We start from the raw sequence: 26,995 nt of genomic DNA, 5'->3' as shown, positions 1-26,995 counted from the left end.
CAAAATGGTCAATGTAACATGTGTGATAGAACCAATTTCATGTTCACATGAAATGTTTACAATGTTTGACGTTTCATATTACACCATAAAACTAAACTCCCAAGCATTCATTCATGAAACGGCTTTTATGCAAATAGTTTAAACAGGACAGTTGCACAAACTCGATGGAATAATGAACATGGTAGAACACGCAATTTGCAAAATGACAAACCACAAAAAGGCCTTGACAATGATTGAGTTTTTTTCAAAGATGAGAATCATCAGAAAAGTTAAATCTGGATTCAGGAAACTACTTAACTTATGGGGGGAGAAAAGGGAACGGCAGCGAGGAGTTGAGGCGAGAGGCCTACCTGATAAAGATGTGCTGTTTTAATATCAACTTTAAAATCATGATTTAAAAGAACACTTGAAATATAAATTAGGATAAGTTTGTGAGTATGAATAATTTAGCAAGTCCAAACTTGCTCATGTAACCAGAACAACACAGAGGAAGCCGACAGTTTGGATTTTCTTGATGCCAAAAATAAACATTTGAATCAGATTTTCCAATGGTAGAGTTTTCTGTCACGGTTGTTGGTTGTTTTGGAAAGTGGCCCCACTGGAGAACCCAGCTGGTATGTGAGCAGGCCAAGTCCTCGATGGACTCCAGGTCAGGTCCATGGTCGGACGAGACCAGGGAGGGGCAGAACGAGGGACTGCTCCAGGGCGTGCTGTTGACGCCTCACTTCCTGAGCGGATGGGTGGGGCAACGTGCCAACAACGTCAAACAATCATAACAGGGTCAAGCATTTAGAAACTACCGGCAGCCAGGAGGCCCAAACTAAAGTGCTTAAAAAAATGAAATGGGATTATAGCCCAGTTTGGAAATGCAAACTGCCACCCGCCCCCCCTCATGGCTCTGCTGTGCAGCAGGCGTCTGGTTCAATAGCACACCTAGTCGTAGTCTTTGTTCAGTGTCCATTAGTCTTAGTGCATGGAAGATTGGAGCTCCCATGGCGCCATGGGAGGAGGTGCGCCCCTGGCTCCTCACATGTAGTGTGGGGAGCCCGTTGTGAGAGAAGCGGTTACTGGGAGAAGGAATGCATGGTGTGGGATCCAAAATGGACGCCCAATGAGAACGGAGAAACAAGCTGCACTCCTTTCACCAAACACCCGTCCAGATCCTAATGCGTTCACTCTGGCCAAACGGTAGCTAGACAGACGGCTAGAGAGGAGTGGTAGGGAGGTCATCTCCATTCTGTCCTGTAGGCGCTGCTAGTGGGATACGGACAGTCCAGCCACGGTTCAATGGACCGAGGAATAATAAGTCTGGTGACCACGGCGATGCATGGGGTCCCTCATCACCACCCAGTGGTTAAGAGCGCCTTCTCTTGGGGTCGTCCTGGGGGAAATTAACTCAAATGGAAACTCACGTCTGTGTGTTTGTCTGTCTAGAGTCGACACCTGCAGTTCAATCAGACAAGCGGTTATTGCCAAATCCCTCTTCACCGGGAGAGGGGGAATCCTCCACCAATCTGAGGTCGCTGGTGGAAACCCAGGGGGGTCTTGTGTGGCGTTGGGTGATAGTGGGGGAGGGTTGGCGCAATGGCAAAGCACCACGCTGTTCCTGTTGCAAGCCAGCACACGCGCGGTCCACCAGGCGGGGAGGGGTGAGGTCTACTAGGAGTACGAATGCAGAAGTACCACACCGCAAATCATCTTGAACAATCTGTGGGAGTCGAGGGGACCACGGTTCTGCCCTGGCTGGAGGAGGACGAGGAGAAGCACAGAGGTGATGAAGACGATGGACGGCGGAGCGGAGGAGGAGCAGGAGTTGGAGCAGGAGGGGCATTATAGCTGGAAGCCCTCCACGGGGCCCTCACACTGCTGGAAGAGGAACTGCTGCTGCTGCATGTCAACGGCGGGGGCCAGCGCCGGGTCCTCGTCCTCGGGACTGAAGTAGCGCTCGTTCAGGTCGAAGGCCTTCTGGTAGATCTCCTTGTTCTCATGGTGCTGCAGGAAGTCCAGCTTGTCCAGGCCTGGGGGGAGAGGGGGAGAGGCATGGAGGGTAGAGGGGGAGAGAGGCATGGAGGGTGAAGGGGGAGGAGAGGGGGAGGGAGGGGGAGAGAGGCATGGAGGGTGAAGGGGGAGGAGAGGGGGAGGGAGGGGGAGAGAGGCATGGAGGGTAGAGGGGGAGAGAGGCATGGAGGGTGAAGGGGGAGGGAGGGGGAGGGAGGGGGAGAGAGGCATGGAGGGTAAAGGGGGAGAGAGGGGGAGGGAGGGGGAGAGAGGCATGGAGGGGGGAGGTAACACGTTAATGCAGCTGGGTGACATTAGTGTCATATTAGTGCACCTTAAAGACGGTAAATTCATCATATTGTAGGTGATCTATTTACTGTTATAAATCATAACAGTAAATAGATGTTATGATATTGTATTTTGGTCACTGTAGATCAAATACAATATCATAATTATATTGTATCTGATCTACAGTCACTCATTAAACCCCTAAAACAACATTGTGCTCCAACACTATGTTTCATCATATATTTATAGGTGATTTTGCTGCAATTTAATATACTAACTCCAAACTACAAAAGAAAATATTTTTACCAATACACTTCCGGTGACTTGACGCGTCATCAAATCACCGGAGGAAAAATGCATGACTACAAGTTCTGAATGGGGTTGGGTCACAATGAATGGGGTCGAGATGATTGACAATACAGATGATAGCGCTCTTTGGTTGTAAGCGGGAGAGAGAGCGGAGATGAAACGGATCTGCTCTGTCCTTCCTAACCCAGCACAGCAGCTTTCACGCTCATTTCGACAGAATTATTTCAAAAAACTTTCTAACCCTCTGTGGAGATGAGCATGAAAGCTGCTGTGCTGGGTTAGGCAGGACAACGCGGATCCGTCTTCCATCTCCTCTCCTTCCTGCCGAAGGTTTACTACAGGTAAACTGCAGACAGCCTAACCACTAGACCATCCTTATATCATAACAGAAAGTGCTATAGGAGTGTTGGTGGTATATGGACGCTGTTTGTGTGAGGGTCCCACCATAAGCCTCCTCTATGAGAGCACAGTAGGGGTTGATGCCCCCTCCTCTCTTGGCCTCCTGCTCCCCCAGGCGCAGCACGTTCTCCAGGCCGTTCAGCGCCACCTGCACGATCTTCGAGTCCATCAGGGTCAGCAGGTCACACAGAGGGCCAATGCAGCCCAGGCCCACCAGGTGCCTGCGGGGGAGGACAGGGAGCAAGACGCTGTTGGAAGGTCTCAGATGGACAGTAGGAATAGATTTACCCGATGACTTATTGAACACCAGAATATTTAACAGGCAGTATCCCTGACACTGTGGGGTTAACCACAGAGTAACCGAAGATCAATCGGCAGTAGAGCTAAATGCTGAACCAAAGTACCGTATGTGATGTACTCTACATGCAGTGTTCATTGGGCACCTGAACCAGATGTGTTCACATTATCACGGTGGGACCGACCTGATCTGCTCTGCTGAACCCCCGGAGGTAGCGTTGGTGATGGCCCAGGCCGCCTCCTTACGCGTCCGGAACTCTGCCACCTGCAGGATGGCGATGAGGGGGGGCATCAGTCCTGCATCCATCACCAACTGGAGAGAGAGAGAGAGAGAGAGAGACAGAGAGAGAGAGAGAGAGACAGAGAGAGAGAGAGAGAGACAGAGAGAGAGAGAGAGAGAGAGAGAGAGACAGACACACAGAGACAGACAGACAGAGAGAGAGACAGAGAGACACAGACAGAGAGACAGACAGACAGACAGACAGACAGAGAGACACAGACAGACAGACAGAGAGACAGAGAGACACAGACAGAGAGACACAGACAGACAGAGAGACACAGACAGACAGACAGACAGAGAGACAGAGAGACACAGACAGACAGAGAGACACAGACAGAGAGACAGAGAGACACAGACAGACAGACAGAGAGACAGAGAGACAGAGAGAGACAGACAGACAGAGAGACACAGACAGACAGACAGACAGACAGACAGAGCCTGGGGTTAGTCATGATGGCACATTGCCTGTTCTTGATCACATTCACATTCAATCACAGTGCTGGGCAGTTTTCCCAACCTTGGCAGTTTTCAGTTTTTACTCATCCATATGCGATTAGCATATGGATGTGCGGGAGATTGATGGCTAATGAAGTATTAAGATTGAACACTACATTTCTTACATTAGTTTTACACAAAGAGACGAATGGGTAGGAGCCACATACAAGCTACTGGTGGAAATAACTACCTCACTGTGACAGATTTTATGGGATGATAGGATTGTCCCAGGGTCTAGAAAGTGGGTGGTTGATTACAAAAGGTGGTGTCCCACCTGGATCTGTGCTCGGTTGCCTGCCGTGATGTTGGAGATGGTCCAGCAGGCCTCCTTCTTGATGGACTCCTTGGTGCTGCTGAGGAGATGGAGCAGGGACTGAAGCGCTGAACAGTTCAAGATCACCTGCATAACGCACAACGATAAGCACACACCCCCACACACACAGAATATGAAATACTAGCTTTGAGGACCCTGGATTTGAACAATCACTGTTCAGGAAAGGGATAGAGATACTGGTTTCCATGGTTTCAGGGAGACGGTGGCTAAATTGGCTGCATTGCTGACGCTAGGGATGGCGAAAATGTAAAATATTCTTGACCGACCACCCAGCCTCATTAACCGGTTGAAACCGGTTAACCGATCAGATTAAAATGTGCTTTTTGAAATAACAGCCATTTCGAGCCGCGCCAGCCGCCTGCTATTTCGTAACTCTGCTTATCTCTCTCCCGTTCTGCCTCCGACTCACACACACACACACTCTACGAGTGAGAGGCAGTGGCTCTAACCGCGGCACGACCTGTGTTGAATTGAAACACGAGGCATGCTTACTGCAAATTGACCGTGTGTAGAGAGCGGGCTCGAACGCCCACAATGGGCTGAGGTGGCGCGGACCTCGTTGAGACCCAGCGCGGGATTCACCAGGGGCCAATCGGAAGAGGGCAGCGTTAGGAGCTCATTTGAAACACTGCCGCGGCCGATTTAAGAAAATGACAGCTCCGAAGAGACGCCGCTTGTTTAGTTTGCAGGAGACGGAAAAATTTAGGGTGAGGGATAATTGTTTTTCCTTCACGCAAAGATCTTGGAATGAGATGGCTAACTGTAGTCTTATAGTTTTTAGTCTACTGTCCATAATAATTTAGAGATCATGCGGGAATAATTATTCCCGCTCGCATGCGGGAATAATTAAGACTTGAGGAGAAATTAAACAGTGGGCTAGAGACGCGGTGTCCGTCCAACTTCCAATAAGTCACCTCATCTGATCATCTTTTAGCGTGAAGTGAAACCAACACACTCCACACTGACCCCAATTTTTTTTTTAACCGTCAAGCAACAAGATTGATCGGTTAACGTTGATACAGTCAACCATCGGTCAAACGGTCATCGGTTAGCATCCCTAGCTGACGCACACAGTTAACAAACTGTGTGCGTGTTAACAAACCTTCTTGAGTGTAGCATTTCATAAAGACAATTGAAAGAAAATATCTCACTTTCAATTTTTCTCAAAAAATGGGACAAGCTAATGGGTTCAATATATGGGCTGATACACCACTTGGACCTAGGGTGTCTGTGCCTCCCAGGGAGGGTCAGGGGTCACCTACCTGTGTCTGTAGGTCATCTCCCGTGACAATGTTCCCCACAGCGCGTAAGGCAGGAGACACCACCTTGTAGTCAGAGTGTCTACAAATACAAAACCATGTCAGCCACTGAACACTATTGACTTGTTCATACTTTAGCTGTAAGGATGCCAAACCAGGACTAAACCATGTCCGTGATTCCTTACAGCAGTAACTCCACCAGCCTACGGCACACCCCAGAGTCGATGACAGCCTGGATCTTGTCGTTGGGTCCGTCTGACAGGTAGGAGAGCGCCCAGCACGCATCTGCCAGGATGTCCGTGTCGTTGACGAACAGCAGCCAGGACAGCACACTGAGACACGGTGAAACCTGCAGGGGGGTAAGGGTTGGACTTTCTGTTTGTAATGCTGCTGATGATGTGTTTGACTAGCCTGGCTATTGCCAGACCAAGCTCAATCGTAGATTGCACGTTGGTCTGGGGAAGCTGCTGTCACTTTCTTCAGCAAAAGAGGCGTGATCAATGGGCCTAGTTCAAATCACTCTGCACGCAATTGGCTGCTTGCCGTCGCTTCCCTGTCATCATTGTGTTAAACCAGCCAATAGCGGGAGAAAAGCCAGCTTGGTGATTGGCTCCCGCAAAAACGTATCGGAAGCAGAAAGAAATGTACCGTATTTCCCGCACTATAACGCGCACCGGATTATAAGGCGCACCTTCAATGAATGACCTATTTTAGAACTTTTTTCATAAATAGGGCGCACCGGATTATAAGGCGCATAGCATAGAAGATACTGTGAGTGTGATACTGTGAGATACTGGGACTGTGAGTAAGCGCAGTAAAATGCTGTGTGCACTGACTACGATAGCCGTAATGCTGCAAGCGGTGTGGCTTTATCGTAGTCGTAGTGAAACATTTTATTATTATTATTAAATTGTTTTTATTGGTTTTTCATACTGAAACATTTTGACAGAGCGCCGTTTACAACCAGTATGGATCAACCAATTAACCAATTGATCCATATATAAGGCGCTCCGGATTATAAGGCGCACTGTCGTTTTTTGAGAAAATTACCGGCTTTTAAGTGCGCCTTATAGTGCGGAAAATACGGTATTGCTCTTCTCCAAACTCTTCTGCAGGGCAAACTCAAATCGCCAGCAGAATGGGCGGGGCTAACCAGTCTAGTGTTTGACCCTACATGTTGGTAGTATGGTTTACTGAAGGCACTGCAGGTACCGTCAGTGAAGGTAAAACTAATGGATGGATAGATTATCCCTCAGGAGTGGGTGTTCAGCCTCATCCATTAGCAGGGAGAAGGCGGCCCCACCAATCAGCCAGCAGGGGGTGGTGGCGGGATACCCCCTTTAACTTCAGCAGTATGCTGGGCATGACGGTGACCATGGCGACGGTTACCTTGCTGAAGTCTGGCGGCGGGTTCTTCCCTCTACACAGGTTTGAGAGCGCCCACACAGCGTTCCGCATCATGGTCAGGCGGTTCTGCTTGGCCAACAACCTGGGAGACGACATCCATTCACTTTGTTATTCAATTGTATGTTGTTGTTACTTCATACTAATTTAATCTTTAAGCCTGGACCAATGATCACGTTTAGTAAGAATAAAGCGGAATTACAATAAAACTTAAAAATAAAAAACAAAACAGAGGAAGAAACCAAAGAAACCAAAGTAGCCCATTTGAGGAGCGTAGAACAGAGAGGAACCGAGTGCTACGTACTGCACCAGAGAGGGCAGGATGTTGCAGTCCACCACGTAGTCCCGGCACTCAGTGCTGTCTCCTGCGATGTTCCCCAGGGCCCACACAGCCTGGGTGAGAGGAGAGAACCCACCGCTCAACAAGATTCCACACAGCTCAATCTGCATTGTGTCACATTTGGTTTTCACCGCAGCCTACGTACCTAATTGTAGCTCTCAGTTAATATTTGAAATGAGCGTCCGAAGAATAAAAGGTCATCCCCCCACAACTTAATCAACAAAGATATTTTTCCTTTGTTACAGTTTCAGTATTCAGACCTGCAAACTCCTCAGACTAAAAAAGGTGACAGTGTTGGGGGGGTGGGGGAGGTCCAAGGACTGATGATCGGTGTTTTGAGATATACGGCTACTCGAATTCTGAGCTACCCTGGGCGGAATTTAGCGTGAATATTCATTACGGAGGTTGTAGCACACAATACCAAGGAAAGATTTTAAATGACAGACTAGGATGCAAAATGTAGCCCTATATTATACAGAAATTTGCTGTTGGTGTATTAGCCTAGGACAACACCCTTGACAGATTATTTATCTAAATAGCCCTATGTTGTAAGAATTTACTAACTTTATGCAAGGTCTACGTTCGTGCAGTACTCAGCGTTGACTCGGTCCTAAAAATAAAATTTTATTGTAAATTGTATCACATCAAAAAAGCGGTAGCTAACGTTAGTTGAATCAAGCAAGCAAATTGCTGTTGTTTTTGCTCCAAAAAGCTTGACTTACCTCGAATTTAACATAAGATAGTTCCTTAAAATAAGGGCTGCACGTTATGGACTGAAATGTATATCACGGTATGATTTGAGGCATAGACGGTAACGGTATTATATCACGGTATGTTAATTTTATCTTCTAATTTCGATATTAATGCTTCTGAAGGGGTAAAATACTGACTAGGCAGCAAAACTGCATAAAAAAAAAATCGAATCTCAAGTTACTTCCATCTCTGAAAAACACTAATGTTTAATAGTAGGGATTTGTTTCTCCACTTGCTTGTGGACCTTGCAGTATAGTTATCTCAATTTGGCTGAATTGTGTGCGGGTTCCTGGGATCAAGTGTTTTGACTATCTCTGGGATAGTCAAAACACTTGATCTATCTTTGACTATCTCTGGGACTACCTGCAAGCATACTGCCTGAGAAGGCAGTATCGCTGTCAAATCTGTCCCTGGGAAAAGTAAAGTTGCGCCGAATTGAAAAAGGATCTATGTTTCGTTACCATATTTTCAGTAGCTCTGCGTAACTTTACTTTTTACATGAAAAAGTTGTTAGGTTATTGTATTAACGTGTTACTTACTTTATTGCGCAGTCTACCGGTCTAACAGTCTACCGGTCACACCAGTCTCACGGTAACGTCAAAAATCCATACCTTAGCACAAATTCATACTGGTGTACTTTCTATACCGTTTATACCGTACACCCCTACTTCAAATTGACGTTAAGAGTTTCCATCAGACTCGCGCGGTAGCCAGGCGTCCAAAGGCGAGCTCAGTCGGCGCTGTGTGCTTCAAGATGCTGAAGCAAGTGCTGAGATTCCGATTGGCCCAGAGAAATGTCAATTCTAAGAATTATCCAATAATGTTTGCAATTCTAGCCTGCATGGAATGCATATGAAGGACAGCCTTCCCCCCCCCCCCTCCCAAAAGAAAACTCTCCAGTTCTACGCGATTCACATGAATGACCCAATAGACCAAGAAAACGGCGATTGTCGCCGAAAAGCGACAAGTTTGCAGGTGTGAGTATATGAATCTAGTGCGTTATGTCATCGGGTACTTGGTTCAACGCTCCCTACCTGCTCCTGGACATCTTCAAAGTCTGAGGTGAGCATCTCTATGAAGATAGGCACGGCCCCCGCCTGGATGACCACCCTGGTCTGATGGGACGTCCCTGACGCGATGTTGGTGAGCACCCATGCAGCCTCGAACTAGTAACCATGGCAAATACGCATCCAATGCATGAAAATCAACAGACATTACCAACAATTCTGCATTCTTATCCTTTCAAGCAGACTCTTCTAAAGCATCTCACAGTGAACCCAGACACATCGTTAGGAGGAAACACAGACTTTAGGTACCTGAGGGTTCCTTGAGGGTGGATGACCCTTACCCCTACACCAGCATTCCCTAACAGCACCTCAGCAGCTGAAGTCACGGTACCTGCAGCGTGCAGTTTTCCCTCCTCTTCAGGAACTCCACGAAGCGATCCACCACCCCGGGAGTGGCTATGACCTCGTCAATGGGTGGGTTGGGTTCTGCCCGGAACAATAAGAAATAAGCCATGCAGACGACACTACAAAAAATAACTTGAATTGATGCATCAGGTGCACGATGTCAGTCAGAAAGAAAAAAGGTGATAGATGCATCTGCTAAGCATGTGTAAAATGTGTTTGTACCTTTGGATAGGAGCTTCCGGAAGCGCTGAGTGCCAATAAGCTGCTGCTCGGGGGCACTGGAAAAGATCATCTGTGTCATGTCCACCGATATGCCCCCCCCCTTCAGGAGGCACAGAGACATGCGGTCACAATCAGTGGCATCAGACGAAGAGAACAGATGATTCCCCACCAAACTAGTTGTTATTTTTCTAGATCCTAGTTCAACTGTCAACAAGTGTAAAAAACTCAGCACACAAGCACAAGCAATAACAGTGCTATTGGTATCTCATGAAAGTCGTTGCTGAGAAGGATTGCTACGAGTGCACCATGGGCTTGACCGCCGTCATTCTGTACTGCATCGTGTTCCATGATCACAAGGTACCGTTGCTTGTTGTGATGAAGCTGCTTTCACCCTACCATGAGGGCGTCCATGTTGTTGGCCTGGGACTCCAGATAGCCACTGTCGGCCATTCCGTCCTCCTCCAGTGCTCCATCTTCCTCCACTGTTGCAACATTTCGCCTCTTGAAGAGCTGGCAAAGTATAAAAAGAGCATAAGCTTGATTTATATTTTCACACAGTATGCAACAGTAATGCATCTATCTAATCAGTAATTAGGTAGATGGTAGTTACCTTCCTTTGATGAAGTGCTTCTCTACAAATTAGTCCAAAATAAACAATAAAACCCACCATAGGAAGAAAAGACAAGCATAGGAGCCCCTTTAATAATAATGTCCATGTCGGACATATTGCAGCTCATACATACCTGTTCATCTTTCTTCTGTTTGCGCAACTGCAGTCCCTCCTCCTCCCGCCTCCTCCTCATCTCATCTGAGTTGAGCGCCTTGTTCTTGTAGCTCTTGAGCCGCGCATTGTCTTTACTCTGACTCATCATGTCTCCTGGAGAGACAGATACACGTGGTTGGACCTGGAGGAAAACACCTCCTCTATGATTGGATCATTTAAAGCTTGCATGGAAAGTAAACAGTCAACACTGTCATGACACTGTTGTTTCGGCGATAGCAAAAGGTTATATTGGGTCACGCAGCCAGCCGGTTGGTGTGTTCTGTGCTTCATATACATCATGTCTAGGTACAGAATAGGCTACTAGGTTCAGTATAGCGTACTAGGTATAGTATAGGCTACAAAGTATAGTATACAGTATAGGCTACTAGGTACAGTGTATGCTACTAGGTATAGTATAGGCTACTAGGTATAGTATACAGTATAGGCTACTAGGTACATTATAGGCTACTAGTTATAGTATAGGTTACTACGTACAGTATAGGCTACTAGGTACAGTATTCAGTATAGGCTACTAGGTATAGTAAAGGCTACTAGGTGCAGTATAGGCTACTATGTACAGTATACAGTATAGGCTACTAAGTAGTATGGGCGACCTGGTGTAGTATACAGTATAGGCTACTAGGTACAGTGTAGGCTACTAGGTATAGTATACAGAATAGGCTACTAGGTACAGTATAGGCTACTAGGTATAGTAAAGGTTATTAATATTTAAAATGGAGCTGTCATAACAGTCCCCAGTCCATATAACAGACTAGCTAGCATGCTAATGTTAGCCAACCACGGCTAAGTCCCTTAGCTCCGAGATAAGCCGTTAGTATGAACCGAAACGACAAAGTGAAGATATACAGCATTGTGTCGGGGCCTGAAGGGTAAATAGTTCTAGCGATCAATGTCTACCAATCCATATTATATAACGTTAATTTAACTGACCTGAGAAAGTGGACTCTAATCCGTAAGGCCAGCCTTTCTGCGCCGGTACAGGACTGCGCATGCGTGAGCTACGCAGCTCCTCTTGGCCCCTCGCCCCCCACTGTCAGTCGTTCCTCAGCTCCTGAGTCCGAGGGGCTCGGGGCCCCTCCAGATGTCTTCAACGGTGTCTAGTTTATGGTCAAACATTTAATTAGAATAGAAGGTATCAGAGTGGAATGTGTAACTGAGAAAATGCCAAGGTAGTTAGTTCGCTAGTTCAGGGCACTACGATTTAAATACGTTTGCCAAGAATTGGCTCAAGGCATGTTTCGTTCAGAAGCAATTTTGGATGTCATTAGACATAAATATCGCCTCAATGAGTCCCATGACAGAAAGGTGTCATGGGAGGCTGACCGTCCGTCACCGCTCCAAGGTGCCAGTCATCCCGAAACAGCCCTTCTGGATCTTTGTAGAGAAACCCCACGCTGATCACCATTGAAGCAAGGTCCTTTGCTACATGCCACCTAGGGCAGGTGTTCTCAACCACCGCAGACTATTTTTTTGTGAATAATAAGACATCAAGGAATACATTAGTATATTTTAAAGATGCACACAAAATTGCACTATTTGAAACCATGGAACGATTGTGAACTAGAGAGCCTGACATCGTCAGCAGCTGTCTGATTGAGCGTCGCTTTTGAATTAAAGATCCCATGGCATGAAAATTTCACTTTCTGAGGTTTTCTAACATTAATATGAGTTCCCCTAGCCCAGGGGTTTTCAAAGTATGAGAGAGTGAGCCCCCCCTCAGAGAACAAATTTCAGCTGACCCCCCCAAAATGAATGTTCTAAATCCCTGTGTTTTGAAAGAACTTTTAATTATTTTACATATTTTAAACATCTGATCATATTTTAAACATATCTGATCATATTTTACACATTTTAAACATCTCTGATCATATTTTTTTTAAACATTTTAAACATTTCTGAAACATTTTAAACATTTTTGAAACAATCTAAACAACATGTTTTTGCTTAACGTTTTTGAAATATATTTGAACCTCTTAATCTGTAAACTGCCAGTTTAGCCTCCATTTTTAGCTCACCTCTCCTTTATTGGGAGCAATGAGTTTGCGTAGCTGTGTTCGAAATCGTTCCTTATCACGGACATAGTGCACTATATAGGGTGCTCGCCATTTTGTAGTGGTGTTCGAATTCTCAGTGGTAAATTTCACGCACTATAAAGTAGACTTAAAATTCCCAAAATTTGAGTGACCATACGAAGTTCCCTACATGTTACTCCCGTATACCACAATGCAATGCGGTCGTGTTTTTCCAGAGGAGAAGAAGAAGCTGAATAATAATGAAAACGTATGCATTTAATGATGGAGTCTCCGACTTTCGTTTAGAAATGTCAACAATTTGTTTGGGATTTAACATAGAAAATATAACATTCAAAATTAATTTAAAAAAAATTGATCAAGGAAATGTAACATTCAACATCAGTACAACCTCAAGCTTTCCAGGTGGGTGCCCGGTTTGTTTACATGATGTGGGCGCATCTGTCTGCGTCAAACAAATACCCGGCGCATTTACTGACGCAAAAGACGTTTAGAAATGTTCAGCGTAGTGTCCGAATTCTCGTTTGTTCGTTCCCTATATAGTGCACTATATCATAAACACTATATAGAGAATAGTGAGTGAGTGAATAGGGAACGATTTCGAACACAGCGCGTCTTCGCTGTGGAGACGCGGTGTGTCTGTTTTTTCTGTTACTTTTTCTGGTTTATTTTTTTCTCACGTCGCGCCCCCCCTAAAGAACTCTGGCGCCCCCCAGGGGAGGCGCGCCTCACAGTTTGAAAAACACTGCCCTAGCCTACCTATGCTCCCCCAGTGGCCGTTTTGGAATTTTCCCCGTCTGTCGTCATAAGGGGAGATGCCACCTCCCCTTTCTCTGCCTTGCCAGCCCAGAGAATTTGGCCCGCCAATGAGCTACGACAGTGCGAGCTCCTTTGTGTGTGTGTGTGTGTGTGTGTGTGTGTGTGTGTGTGTGTGTGTGTGTGTGTGTGTGTGTGTGTGTGTGTGTGTCTGCGATTTAAACAGCTCGTTACTCGTTACTTCACGTGCATAACCCAGGACTACAGTTTCCGTTGTGGACGTGAAGCGGACGTGAGTCATGTGACGCAGCGACGCGCAAGTACATGAATTAAAACAATGGCGGCAGTCGACGACAGTCAAGGCGTTGTAGTTCTCATGGAAATATGCACATTATTTTTCCTTTTTGATGGTAAAAGACATAAGAAATATTTTGGTGACCTGTCATCTATGTGGAGGTTCGAAAACTCTAGCCACATCAAAAACTAGCAATTCCAATCTGATGAAACATCTTCAGAAACAACACGCATCTACCAAGCTAGTTAAAAAAGACCCTGAAGGTAACACAAGTGATGCTGCTGCTAACGTCAGCTCCGCCGACGCTAAAGGAGAAGCCACTCCAGCCAAACAACGAAAGCTTGATTTTACAAAGCCTGTTGCAGTCTATAACCCAGACACAGCTAAACAAATGATGGAGATGTGTGGACAAAGACTGATATAGACGTACAGAGTTGTGGACTCGAGTCACATGACTTGGACTCGAGTCAGACTCGAGTCATAAATTTGATGACTTTAGACTCGACTTGACAAAATCTTAAAAGACTTGCAACTCGACTTGGACTTTAACATCAGTGACTCGTGATTTCACTTGAACTTGACCCTTTTGACTTGAAAAGACTTGCTACTTTCCTCGAACCCAAAGATTAAAAAGTATGTTCACACGACACTGATCGCTCTTTCTCCCTTTGCATCTGTGTGCATCTGTGTGCGTGATTCACGCAGCGTGAAGTGTGTATGGCAAGACATCCAATCAAATTAGATCCACGTTGTTTCGACCCGACAGCATCCAACCAATCAAAGTACGAGACAACCAATAAAGAGGAACAAACTAAACGCGCGCAACAGTAGGCAAAAATGATACCAAAGGTAGTTATGTTTGCAGAGACTGAGCAACCTGTGCTTCTTGTTGATGAAGAGGAAGAGGACCTTGGAGAAGGAGAAGGGCTGTTTGCTGCATACCATAAGAGGCAGAAGAAGGATGTTGGGGGCTCTCCAGCACTACAGCTAAGTCACTACCTAGACATAGCCGATGGACAGAATGCCCTTTTGTTCTGGGCACTGAACATGAAGACTCTTCCTTCACTCTTCCGAGTGGCCATCAGAGTGTTAGCAGTGCCTGCCTCTAGTGATCCAGTGGAGCGAGTTTTCAGCCATGGTGGCATCATTCTACGCCCCCATCGTGCACAAATGACTGACAGACTTTTGGCCAATTTGATCTTTTGCAAATGCAATGCAGCATAGGGCCCTGGCATAGAAAAGCACAACTCTGTTCATTGTTATGTTCATGACACTTCCAATCCAGTCCCCTTCCAATCTCTCTCTCTCTCGCTCTCTCTCACACACACACACACACACGCACACACTCACACACACTCACTCTCTCTCACACACATACACACACACACTCTCACTTTCTCTCTCACTCTCTCTCTCTCACACACACACACTCACTCACACACCCAATCTATCTCTCGCTCTCTCTCTCACTCACTCTCTCTCACACACACACGCTCTCTCACACACACACACACACTCTCTCTCCCTCTCACACACACACACACATACACTCTCTCTCTCACACACTCAAACACACACTCACTCTCACACACACACACACAATCTCTCTTTCTCTCTCTCACACACACACACACACACACTCTCTCTCACATACACACTCACTCACTCTCACACACACTCACTCTCACACACACACTCACTTTCTCTCTCACTCTCTCTCACCCACACACTCTCTCACTCTCTCACACACACACACTCACTCACACACACACAATCTATCTCTCGCTCTCTCTCTCACTCACTCTCTCTCACACACACACTCTCTCTCTCTCACTCTCACACACACACAACACACACACACATACACACACACACTCTCTCTCTCACACTCTCAAACACACACTCACTCTCACACACACACACACACAATCTATCTCTCTTTCTCTCTCTCTCTCACACACACACACACACAGTCTCTCTCTCACACACACACACACACACACACCAGTCACACACCTATGGATGCATGCCAATTGATTATCAAGGGAGCAACCTGAACTGATAGAGGCATGAATGTATTTCATGTAGATTATTTAATTTAATTTTATTGAATTTTATTTTTATTTTATTTAATTTTGAGTGTGAGGATATTTTTTATAAAGTGGTGACATGGTTGAGTCAAATGAGTGTTTGAACAATGTTCCTGCAAAAAAAGGTTTAATAAATATATACAAATCTTAAAGGCATACATGATCTGTTTAAATATTATTTCTCTGTTGTTAAAAGGACTCGAAAGGACTCGAAACTCAAATGATAGGACTTGGGACTCGACTTGAGACTTGTCGGTCTTGACTTGGGACTTGACTCGGGACTTGCCTGTCTTGACTCGGGACTTGACTCGGGACTTGAAGGCAAAGACTTGAGACTAACTTGTGACTTGCAAAACAATGACTTGGTCCCACCTCTGTAGACGTAGACATACTAATATAGACTACTAAAGCACTTTATCCACCATTATTGATTTCATCAGTTGTTTTATTTATCTAAATGGCCAGAGTGGAGGAAATATTATTTTTGTTAAACATTAACTATGTTTGTGATGCTGAAAGTACTTTTTATTTATTTAGTTTCTCTTTGTGAGGCTGAAAATACTTTTAAGTTTGCCCATCATTATTGATGATGAGGTCTCCAGTTGGTGAAGTTTAGCTGTTTTGAGTTAAGGTTACAAAGAACGGATAAACCTCACTGTGTTTACATTGTAAACATCTATTGTATCAGTTTTGCACTATTATTGAGTCCTACAGTTGCTAAATGGTCGGAGGCACAGTTTAATTTTTGCACTGCCAAAACTATACTTTGTACCTGTTTCAATGGCTACAATAAATATGCCTATCAAAAGTTTCAAAACATACTGTATGTTGTGTTTTGTTGATCCACTGCTTCATCGTAGTGATACTGGGTACAATGATCAAATTTTACAGTTGTTTTGTCGAACACTATGCCACATCAACCCCAAAATAATTGGTGTGTGCATTGGTAGAGGGTTGGAAACAGTTGGAAACAATGGAAATATTTCATTCATTTGCGCTCACTACTACACTGCTATGGCACGTTCAGGTCACTAGGTGGCGCATTGCGCTTGTGGTAGGATAGGACTTGCATGTAAGCAAGCCAGAGGACTGGCAGCCTCCCTAACTATCCAGTTAGGGAGGTTGTTGTAAATTCCCTATTAGTTTCTAATATCGTATCGTGTATATAGCGTTATTTCTATTCAGGCACTTTGGGCAGCCCAGGTAGCGCCGTAGGGTCCTAGAGTTACGAGTTGTACGGGGCCGCACCAGAGCTCGTTGCGCGCGACCACTTAACACGCCACGACAGAGAATGCGTTCGTGAAGAAAAAATCATTCCAACATCGTTCATTCATTCCTACATCGTTCATTCATTCCTACATCATTCATTCATTCCTAAATCATTCATTCATTCCTACATCATTTATTCATTCATACATCTGTTCATCCATTCCGTCATTCATTTGGTTACTTGAATTGAAGCCATCATTGATGTCATTCGTCTGCAAGAGATATAAACATCCTGAACTGTTCCCTGTGTATGCGTCTACTCTCTGACCGGAGTTACCGTCCTGGATAAAGTGGTCCCAGCAAACACACACATACATTCTACAATAGAGGTCCTTTGCCATATTAACACATTAATAAGATAATTCAGAAAACAAAGTTACTTAACCTAGTAACTAGTTACCTTGAAAGTTACGAGTAACTTAAAGTAACTGAGTTACTTAAGAAAGAAGTAACTAGTAACTGTAACTAAGTTACTAATTTAAAGTAACTTGCCCAACACTGGTGATAATACACACACTGGCCCTCATTTATCAAACAAACGCAGAAATGAGCGCAAATCTGAACACATGATTCATCTTACGACAGGACCCACGTAAGATTCACAAAACTTTCGTATCACACCAATCCCAGCGTACGAAGGAGCTTGGTGTTGATAAATACGGCGGCTAAGATCAATCGTAATGAACGTAACACGCCCATATAAAAGCACGTCTTCAGAAGTCTCGCCCCTAACTTTTACGACATGGAGAAACGTCCAACGGTAAGAAAAAAGAGGATTTTTCCTTCGGAGACTGAAATTGAGACACTTATGTCACTAGTTGATGCGAACCGTCTGATTTTGTTTGGTAGCCTAAAAGCTGGCGTTAAAGGCAAGCAAAAAAACGCTATATGGAAGCAAATCACTGTGGCAGTCAATAGTGTGTCCAATGTTCATCGGGCTACGGAAGAGGTTTGAATAATTAATTTAATGTTAAATTGATCCAGCTTAAAACATCTCACATTTGACCTATGCTATGGTTAGCAATGCGTTAAAGTTATTTTATTCTGAATAAGGTGAAGGAAAAATGGTCCGACATGAAGCTCAGCACCAAAAAATGTGTTGCGGCTGTGAAGCGGGCCATAAAAGAAACTGGAGGAGGCCGGGTGGACACTAGCCTTGAACTGACGACATTTGAGGAGCGAGTGGCTGGTCTCATCGGGTCTCCCTCCATTTCGGGCGTAAGTGGTGGCGGAGGAGACACCGATGCACTCCAGACCAGTCATGGAAGCGGTAAAAGCCTTAGTAATGCCTTAGTAATTATTTACAATATATAGGCCCATATACCTACAGCTTGCGTGTTACAAAGTAATGGCACAAATAATCTCATGATTGCTTTTATTTTTAAAGATGGTTCATCCAAAATGGGAACCGAGCCAAGCCCAGTTGAATTACAGAAAAAACAAACGGATAAAGAAACAGAAGGGCCGACGCCGACGGAGCCGGAACGCGTGTCTGCCCGAAGTGCTGGTCTGCGCGCATCTTTATTGACTGCAGAGGTCTGGACAAACAAAGCGAGATGTGCAGGTCAATGGTGGGAATAAATAACTCTGTTAGCGATTAACGAAACATTGAAACAAATCAATGAGAACCTGAAGAATGCAATACATAAATAAATTGGTTTGCTGTACTTTGACCTCTGTCTTGTTTTTAACCAAAATATAAATGTATTGCTTTCCCTTTATATATTAGAAGCGCCAAATTAAATTCTCCCTTTTTCTTAGAGCTCCAGCATGTGGCACCTGTGGCCAGGGATCTCTGGGCATCGGATCATCTGGCTGCAGGTCGGCAAATGGCACCCCATTTGCCAGCGCAATATTATGGAGAACCCCGAATGCTAAAATAATATTACAGGTCTTTTCTGGGCTGTAAAGCAACGTTCCCCCCGCCGACCCGATGGACATCCACCTGCCCTTGAGTAGGCCTATACATTGCTCCACTGTTGCCCTTGTGCGCATGTGAGAGCTGTTGAAATTGCGCTCCTGATCCGTGTTCGGATGAGCCAGAGGAGGTACTCGGTCAGGGCATAGTCTTTGTCATCTAGATGAATCACATCAAACTTTTAGTGCGATGTCTTAACGTTTTTCAGGAGAAAGAAAAGTGCGACTGTGCGTAACTCGCCGAGGAGATGACTCCGACCATGTAGTGCGCCCTTATGTAGACGATGCCCAACGTTGCTATTTTTTAAAATAAAAGAATTGTGCGTGCCCCCAGGCCATCGGGCTACCATGTTAAGGATTGACATTCTGGCATCGCAAATAATCTGGACATTAATTGAATGGTAGCTTTTGCGGTTGATGTACGCGTAATCACTAATAGATGGTGGCTTCATACGCACATGGGTACAATCAACCGCACCAATCACATTTGGAATCCTAGCAATAGCATAAAATTCCCGTTTGATTCCAGTTTGCTGATGGCTATGATATGGGAATTGAATATAACGTTCGGAGAGGGACATTATAGCTGCCAAAACTGCTGGCATGGTTCGGCTAATACTTGGCTGGGAAATACCAGACCTGTCCCCGATCTCCCGCTGAAAGGTCCCGGTGGCCAAAAACCCCAAGGTGGAGCACACCTGCACTGGCACAGGTATTGCGTTTGATCGCCTAGTTTCTCGCCTTAACTGTGGCTTCAAAGCATTGCATAGCTCCATCAGGAGATGCCTTGGGAGACGAAAACGACTCAAGAGCCATTCATCGCTCTCCGTGAAAAAATCGGCGCGGTCTCGAAAAACCCTCTCTCGTCTTAGACGTACGTTAAGGTCTAACAGAGCCAGATCTGCCATCGCTGAGACTCGACCACTTATTTGGCAAAGCTCCTGTTTATATAGACAACTGAATAAACATTTCACCTATCACATTCTAATTCTTTTCTTTTCAATACTGTTTTTAATTAGGCCTGACTTTTAAATGCTCTTACACACTTGATTACATTGCTACTTTATTCTGGTCACCAATTGCACGGTCTTGCTGTGCATGCAATACAATGTAAAACTGTGTTGTTTGTTTTCGAGCTGGTTTGCTAAAGAGGCTAATGTGGCTAACAATAAACAACGACTAGCCAATTTCATGACACAATCACAAAGTCGAAGGGGAACGCTATAATGGCGTTTTCGTCAATCCTCGGACGCCAGCCTTCCGAGTCGGAAGTCGGAAAATCTCCCAGCTTTCTTGCGGCATTTCTCGGAGGGACGCCCCCTTTTTGTCTTCATCTCTCAGAATAATGAGAGTAGACCGAGATGAGTGGTGAAGCTCTCAACAAAATGGCTGCGCCCGTGAAGCGATTTATTTTCTTTGTATTTGTACCACGTTGGTCCTTTTAATGTCGATTTTACATGTTCTTACGCTCTTGATTACATTGCTACTTTATTCCGATCACCAATTTATGCATTGTATGGTCTTGCTGTGGGTGCAATACAATGTAAAGTTGTGTTGTTTGTTTTCGGGCTGGTTTTCTAAAGAAGCTAATGTAGCTAACAATAAACAACGGCTAGCAAATTTCATGACACAATCACAAAGACGAACAGGAACACTATAAATGCTCCGAGACCGGAAATTACGTCAAAAGTGCAACTCGGAAGGCTGGCGTCAGAGGATTCAGGAACACATCATTATGTATTTATGCCTATTTATCTGTAATTGTACAATTATTTAATCATTTAGGTTACTACAATAATCAGGCCAACTTTAGATATTATCTTTTAATCAATTTCAGCAATATTCCACATTTTACTGTTGATTACATTTTTAATAACAGATTCCACGATTCCATCCGATGCGGAAATCATAGGGCTCTCTACAATCCCCAGCCCACTTTTCTATCTTGCTAAAGTCTTCATGCCACTATTGTTCTGTAAATACTTGGGTCATGGAACGGGTTTCAGGATTGATGGTGCTTACTGTATCAATTTGGAAAAATAAAGGGGCCATTCATATGTTGAAGTTCACTACTGCAGGACAACAGGAGAGGCGGCTCACACCAATCCCAACCCCATCTCCCCATCATGCTCTATCATAAAACAGTGTTTTTATTTTTGATAAGCCAGGAGCAATATAACCCATGTTGACTAATGATGAACAAGCTCATCTTTGTTTTTATTGGCTTGATGTATACACAGTATATCACAGTCGTGTTTTTATACTGTTAGACTGTTACTGTCTATTTATGAAACTGTTTTTATTCTTAATAATGTTCCTACAGTAGAATTCATTAGAGTGGTTAGGCGGGCACATAATGGTTTGTGTCCTGGTCGCTGCATTGGTGACCCCTACTGGTTGGTCGCGGCTCCGACCCTCCCCCCACACCAGGCCGTGAAAACATTTAAAAAATGCGTACCGGGCCTCAGTAATAAAAAGGTTGAGGAACCCTGACCTAGGGGACTTCCAGACAGGGACACAGGCTGGTCATGTTGAAAGAGCGGTTTATTGTAATGGTTTGTTGAAAATGCTACATGATCTGGTGCGCCATAGGGATCTCTCCCTGAGTGTGTGTGGAGATTGCTGCTTCAACAGGTGTGTAACCTGACACTCAATGTAGATCATGTGTGCAGCCCCCAGCCCCAGAGTCCAATCAGACTCAGCCAGGTGAGGCTGCTTCAACCAGCCATCACCAACACACTCCCATAGTCAGGGATCCCTTGAGAAAGAGGCTAAATGTCTAAATGGGACTCACCTGGATAAATAAAGGTTAAATAGTTTATATATGATGAGTTTGCTATGAAAGGAGCTGCATCCTCCATCATTTACAGCAGGTTGTGTAAGTTGTTTTGACTTGTCATTAACATAGTATGTGTGGATAGTATATAATGGTCCATAGATAGGATAGATGCCAACTAATTATGTGACGGTGTGTGTGTGTGTTGGTGAAAGGGGGGGGAGTTACCCCTTTCATAAGGAGGCGTAGACTATATTATATAATGATGACAAAATGGCCATAAAATCTGCAACTTACACAACCGGTTGTCTGTATATAACCTCCCTTTGCAGCAGACGAGCAGTCTGACTGTTGATTGTCGCTAAAGAGGGAAGTTCAGGTCAAGGTTTGTCAGAATATCAACACCTTTTTGTTGTGTTATTCTTTCTCCAGGCGCCTGTATCTCCACTTTGTATCAATGTGATTATCATATACTTACTTTACTTATGCTGTTTTAATTGATTGTATCAGAAACATCTGTGAACGCATGTCAATCATATTCAATCCATATCTTTGTCTTTGCTTTGTTTTGATGATATCATGTGGTTTCAGTGGTTCCCTGACACCTGTCTGCCTCTTTTGTAGTCATCGATGATGGTAGAACACCAGGGTTCCCTTGTGCTGGCCATCCTGTCGTCCATTCTCCTCTTTGTCATAACGCTGGTGTTCAACGGTCTGGCGGGACCTGGAATATGTACGTTTATCTTCGCTCTTTGGTTGCTGAAAGATCAGTATATGGCAGACATTTACTAGGAATTTGTTGTGCCTGATGAAGTCCCTTTCTGTAAAACAAACCAGATCCATTTCTGGGGACAACAGCCAACATATCAGGGGAGTATGAGACGGAGATCACGCCTGCAGGCTGGACCTTCGCCATCTGGTCCCTTATATACGTGTGGCTGGTCCTCATGTTCGTCTACATCCTCTCCGGCTGCTGCAGGAAGTAAGATCCATTGAGATTCATAATTGCCAAGCCATCCAATGATGTATTTACACAAAACTGCATCAAAAGCCTTGTATTCATGTTTCTACACATTTAGTGAATTTTGTGTAGCAGATTTGTGTAGTGGTAACCTTGCCCAAGAACCCATGTATGCTGTAAATCCCTTTGGATTAAAGTATCTGCTAAAGGTTAATGTTTCATAGTAATAACCAGGCAGCTGTTTAGGGTGCAGAAAGGTCTTAGTAATGTGCTGTGGTCCCCTGTGTGTTTCAGAAACTCCTACGGCTATGTGTACTGCAGTCCTCCTGTCCTTTCACATGGCTTTTTCATGGCATGGTGCATGAACATGGGCTTGAACACTGCATGGCTGTTTCTGTGGGATAGAAGGTAAAGAAAAGCTGCTAGTGAGTGGTGAAATGGGTTCTGCCCATCCTGATGAATGTATTGTCATTACCAGTGTTGTGCCTGAACGCGTTCATTGAACGATAGTTCATGAACTCGTTCATATTTTGGGCGAACATAAACATGAACGTACTGTATTACTGCCTGATGAACGTTACTGTGAACTCGTTCATTCTGTGTCTGTGAACGCTCACTTGGTTTAACTTCGTTCAATAGGGGGGTTATTTGTTTATCAACACGGTGGATGCACGCGCAGATCCTCGTGGTGGTTGACCGGTTGCCATGGTAATCTCTGTGCGGTTAATTTGCAGTTAGAATAGAATAGAAAGCTTTATTGTCATTATACAAAGTACAACGAAATGCAATGAGCAGCTCCTTAAAAGTGCATAGATAGTTATCGAATCTATAATATATAATAATATACAAAAGCAATATATAATAAAAATAAATAAAAATTTAAATACACAGTAAAACTTAAATACAGAGTAAAGACCACAAACAGACAACAAACATCAGTGCAGATCTGAGTTGAGTTGCGGTGTTGCCAGATTACTGTTACATTAAACTATAATCAGAAAACGCGGTTATATGCTATAGACCCTATAGTATCTGTCGTATAAAGGCTGGGACAAATTTCAAATTATAAATATGTACACTTTATTTTGAAAGTACAGACCGGCGCGATTCCCATTGAAACGAATGGCGCGGTGATTATTCTTCAAAACGAGAGCTGTTAAATTGTGGAAAATGAATTAAACTGTAATCAGACAACACGGTTATATGCTATAGACCCTAGAGTATCTGTGGTATAAGGGCTGAGACTAATTTTGAATTATAAATATGTACAATCCATAACGTTAGCTCTCTGGCTCATAGCTCAGCGGACTAGAATAACTCATAGAATCATTGCTTGTTGGCCGGAAACAGAAAGGGGGGCTGTTCAGGTTTGGTTGTAGTCTTTTCACTCGATTCTCCGTCTCATCCGTAGGGCTAGAACCGAGCGAAAAGACTACGACCAAACGTGAACACCCCCCTTTCCGTTTCCGGCCAACGAGCAATGAGTCTTCCAACAGAAATCAATGGGATTTACAAAATGCGCTAAATGTGCTATAAAACACAATAGAAACTGTATTAAGCTACGATACTTGATTCAACCACTCTATTTCATCCTAGACAAACCTCAAAGTGGGCTCAATGTTCAAAATACGGGAAAAACGAATACCTCACAGCAACATATTGAAAAAAAGAACTATCAACTAGTTCATTTTTTGGAATTGTGAACTTAGTTCAAAATTTTGTTTAACTGAACTAGTTCATTTTAAAATTTGTGAACTGAACTTTGAACTAGTTCACATAGAACGTGAACTATCCCAACACTGGTCATACCATTACCACTTCCATAACACTACGTTCATATCTATTTAAATAATATAAAGAATAAACCTGGTCAGAGTTCTCCTATAGTGATTCTGCTATTACTTTAATGGAGACATTAAACAGAGATGAATTAGAATAACTTATTTTCATGTGTGTTTCACCAGCTTGATGATCGTTGCCGCTGTGTTCCTTCTCCTGATTGTCGGCTCAAACTACACCATGATCTCCTTCGCCTGCCGCGGTCTCCATGTTCACGGCGCGTGGCTCAGCAAATATCACAGAGTTGATCTTTGGCTGCACCGTGTGTGTGTGAGTAAACCTAAACCACTGCATTGACTGACCTTGCCTTTTATATTGCATTTACTTAGCTGAACCTTTGGTCCAAAGCGACTTGCAATGATGGCATTCAACAATGAAGATGCAGCCAAATTAATACAAGAATCGTGCGAATACAAAGGAATCTTCAAATAAGCAAAGTGCTTTGGGAGTTCATTATAGAGTGCAACCTTCATGCGTGTGGTGTCTGTCGACAGGTTCAGAATGGTCTGGCCTTGTACGCTACATGGACAACGATCGCCACTCTTGTTAATCTGACCATTGTGCTCGACTACGATGCAGAGATGCTTCCAGAGAACGCTGCCACAGTCACACTATCCGTGCTTACGTGTGTTTTGCTGGCCTGGTGAGTAAAGGACGAGAAGAGATGCCCTGATCTGTCAGAATTGAGCCGGGAACTGTCCCAAAACAGACATTCCAACAAGATTTCATCCACTAATAGCTGAAAAATGGCTTAGCTATTTCTAACAAATGACCCTTAATCTCCTACAGCATCTTTAAGAGGTAAAGCAAGTTATAAGGAATGTTCTGAAGCCAATATGGCATATAGCAGTGTTATAGGTTCTTAAGTGATATGGATGTTTTGTTCTATCGAGGTGTGTTTTAGAGAACTGGGTCCTGGAGAAGCATGTGCGCTACATCGTGACAGTGTATCCAGTGGTGATCTGGGCCCTCTGTGGGGCTGTGTCCAGCCACTTCGACCCCAGCGCACCCAGCCAAAGTGGCCTCTTCCTAGGTAAGAGAAACTCTTCTGCTAGGCTGCATCATTAGAAGGCTTTATTATACAGCTTTGATACTCTGATTGGTCAATTACAGCAATCTGCCGTCTGTTATTGACCAAATTGACTTACTAAGGGGCGCAAATCCATTATTTCCCTGATGGTTTTTTTTGTTTGGTTCTTTATAGGCTTGTTCTGTCCTGCGTCCTATTGGCTGTAAAGCTTTGTTTGGTTCTCTGTCCTGCGTCCTATTGGCTGTAAGCTTTGTTTGGTTCTCCGTAGTGGCGCTCCTGGCCCTGTCCTGCGCACTGTGTGCTGTGAAGCTTGGCCTGGCGGCCTGGAGGCACGTCAAGCGGCCCCTGTATCAAGACGTGAAGGCAGAGGACATGGAGCCCATGGAGATTGCTCAAAGACAGAAAAAGATTTTTAAATAAAAATCGTTGCACTTTAACCAGACAAATAGACACAACATCCGAATAACTGATATATTTTGCATACTTTTTTATTCATGAGTTATGTATTTTGCGTTAATTGTGCATTTGGCTCAAAGCCCAATTTTGTTTCATTTAGATTTTTAATGAAGTTGAAAATACCTAATATGTGCTTAAGTACATTTTGTTGAACAAATAATATAAATAATGTGAAGTTGTAAATGTTGTTGAATGATTTTCTTTTTGTAATGTGGAAATAAAACATTACAATATTATTTGGCTTTTCATTGACAGAACGGCCGAACACCATGATTTGCTGCACAATGGGACTTATCTGTCTTTATTTCTATGGATTATATATTTTGGAGACAGGCCTGAATGTTGTGTTTATGGGGGAGGAAATACACAGACATAGAAAAGTTGTAATCAGAATAATGAATGTTACCCGGATTAGTAACATTTATTAGTTCATTTATTAGCCATGCATATTATATGGTTATTTATTTGTTGTTGAAAGATGAATATGAATGGACTTCTGTCATCCCCTGACATCAATTAATAAATAGACAAACAATATTTTTCTGTTTCCTTGCAGAAAATTACATGCATCTAAGGCCATATATCCAATACACATACATCATAAAACAAGTTATCTTTTAAGAGCAGGTGTCACCTCAGAATGGATCTGCCCCCTGAATCATAAGCTGTGGTCCTGCACTGGCTAATCAGTTAGACTTTAGTGTTGGCCTCCATAGAGGGGTCAGGGGTCACCTCAGAATGGATCTGCCCCCTGAATCATAAGCTGTGGTCGTGACCTGGCTAATCAGTTAGACTTTAGTGTTGGCTTTAAAAAACAACGTCCACCTCACAACTGAACCAGCACTGGTGACATTTTTAGTGAGCTTACTTACTAAATTATTTTTTATTATTCACATATAGGCCTACAATAGAGTAGAGCAAAGCTTTACCACACAGATATAAGGAGAAGACAAGGGCATTTTACAAAAAAATATTTCAACGTAAGCCTACTGCAACCAACAC

The 26,995-nt window shown here is 44.1% G+C and overlaps 2 protein-coding genes across 2 annotated transcripts; one reads left to right on the top strand and one right to left on the bottom strand.

Moving 5' to 3' along the window:
- Positions 1-110: 110 nt before the first annotated feature.
- Positions 111-11,542, bottom strand: kpna1 (karyopherin alpha 1 (importin alpha 5)). Its single transcript, XM_079754408.1, has 14 exons — positions 11,505-11,542; positions 10,534-10,667; positions 10,187-10,300; positions 9,791-9,890; positions 9,555-9,649; positions 9,191-9,322; positions 7,368-7,456; positions 7,049-7,148; positions 5,845-6,008; positions 5,663-5,741; positions 4,341-4,466; positions 3,477-3,604; positions 3,040-3,215; positions 111-2,018 (listed from the first exon to the last, which is right to left on the bottom strand). The coding sequence occupies exons 2-14, from the start codon at positions 10,660-10,662 to the stop codon at positions 1,831-1,833; spliced, it is 1,620 nt and encodes a 539-aa protein (XP_079610534.1). The 5' UTR covers positions 10,663-10,667; positions 11,505-11,542; the 3' UTR covers positions 111-1,830.
- Positions 11,543-21,692: 10,150 nt separating this feature from the next.
- On the top strand, positions 21,693-26,038 carry LOC307088621 (uncharacterized protein). The gene is made up of 8 exons (XM_079754572.1): positions 21,693-21,809; positions 22,332-22,440; positions 22,545-22,689; positions 22,963-23,076; positions 24,633-24,777; positions 25,002-25,150; positions 25,401-25,540; positions 25,806-26,038. Exons 2-8 carry the CDS (start codon positions 22,338-22,340, stop codon positions 25,955-25,957), a joined length of 948 nt encoding a protein of 315 aa, XP_079610698.1. The 5' UTR covers positions 21,693-21,809; positions 22,332-22,337; the 3' UTR covers positions 25,958-26,038.
- The last annotated feature ends 957 nt before the right edge of the window (positions 26,039-26,995 follow it).

This window comes from Pollachius pollachius (assembly GCF_949987615.1).
Source record: "Pollachius pollachius genome assembly, chromosome: 17".
Classification (NCBI taxonomy): Eukaryota; Metazoa; Chordata; class Actinopteri; order Gadiformes; family Gadidae; genus Pollachius; species Pollachius pollachius.
Note: the sequence above shows the minus strand (reverse complement) of the source record. Positions and strands in the feature narration are given on the sequence as shown.

Excerpts from the sequence above, each read along its gene's own strand:
- kpna1 (XM_079754408.1), bottom strand. The coding sequence starts at position 10,662 with ATGATGAGTCAGAGTAAAGACAATGCGCGGCTCAAGAGCTACAAGAAC. Across the intron at positions 7,149-7,367 it reads ATCCTGCCCTCTCTGGTGCA|GTTGTTGGCCAAGCAGAACC; the intron begins GTACGTAGCACT and ends GTCGTCTCCCAG. Across the intron at positions 3,216-3,476 it reads GGTTCAGCAGAGCAGATCAG|GCACCTGGTGGGCCTGGGCT; the intron begins GTCGGTCCCACC and ends CCTCCCCCGCAG.
- LOC307088621 (XM_079754572.1), top strand. The coding sequence starts at position 22,338 with ATGATGGTAGAACACCAGGGTTCCCTTGTGCTGGCCATCCTGTCGTCC. Across the intron at positions 22,690-22,962 it reads CTCTCCGGCTGCTGCAGGAA|AAACTCCTACGGCTATGTGT; the intron begins GTAAGATCCATT and ends TGTGTGTTTCAG. Across the intron at positions 25,541-25,805 it reads CCAAAGTGGCCTCTTCCTAG|TGGCGCTCCTGGCCCTGTCC; the intron begins GTAAGAGAAACT and ends GGTTCTCCGTAG.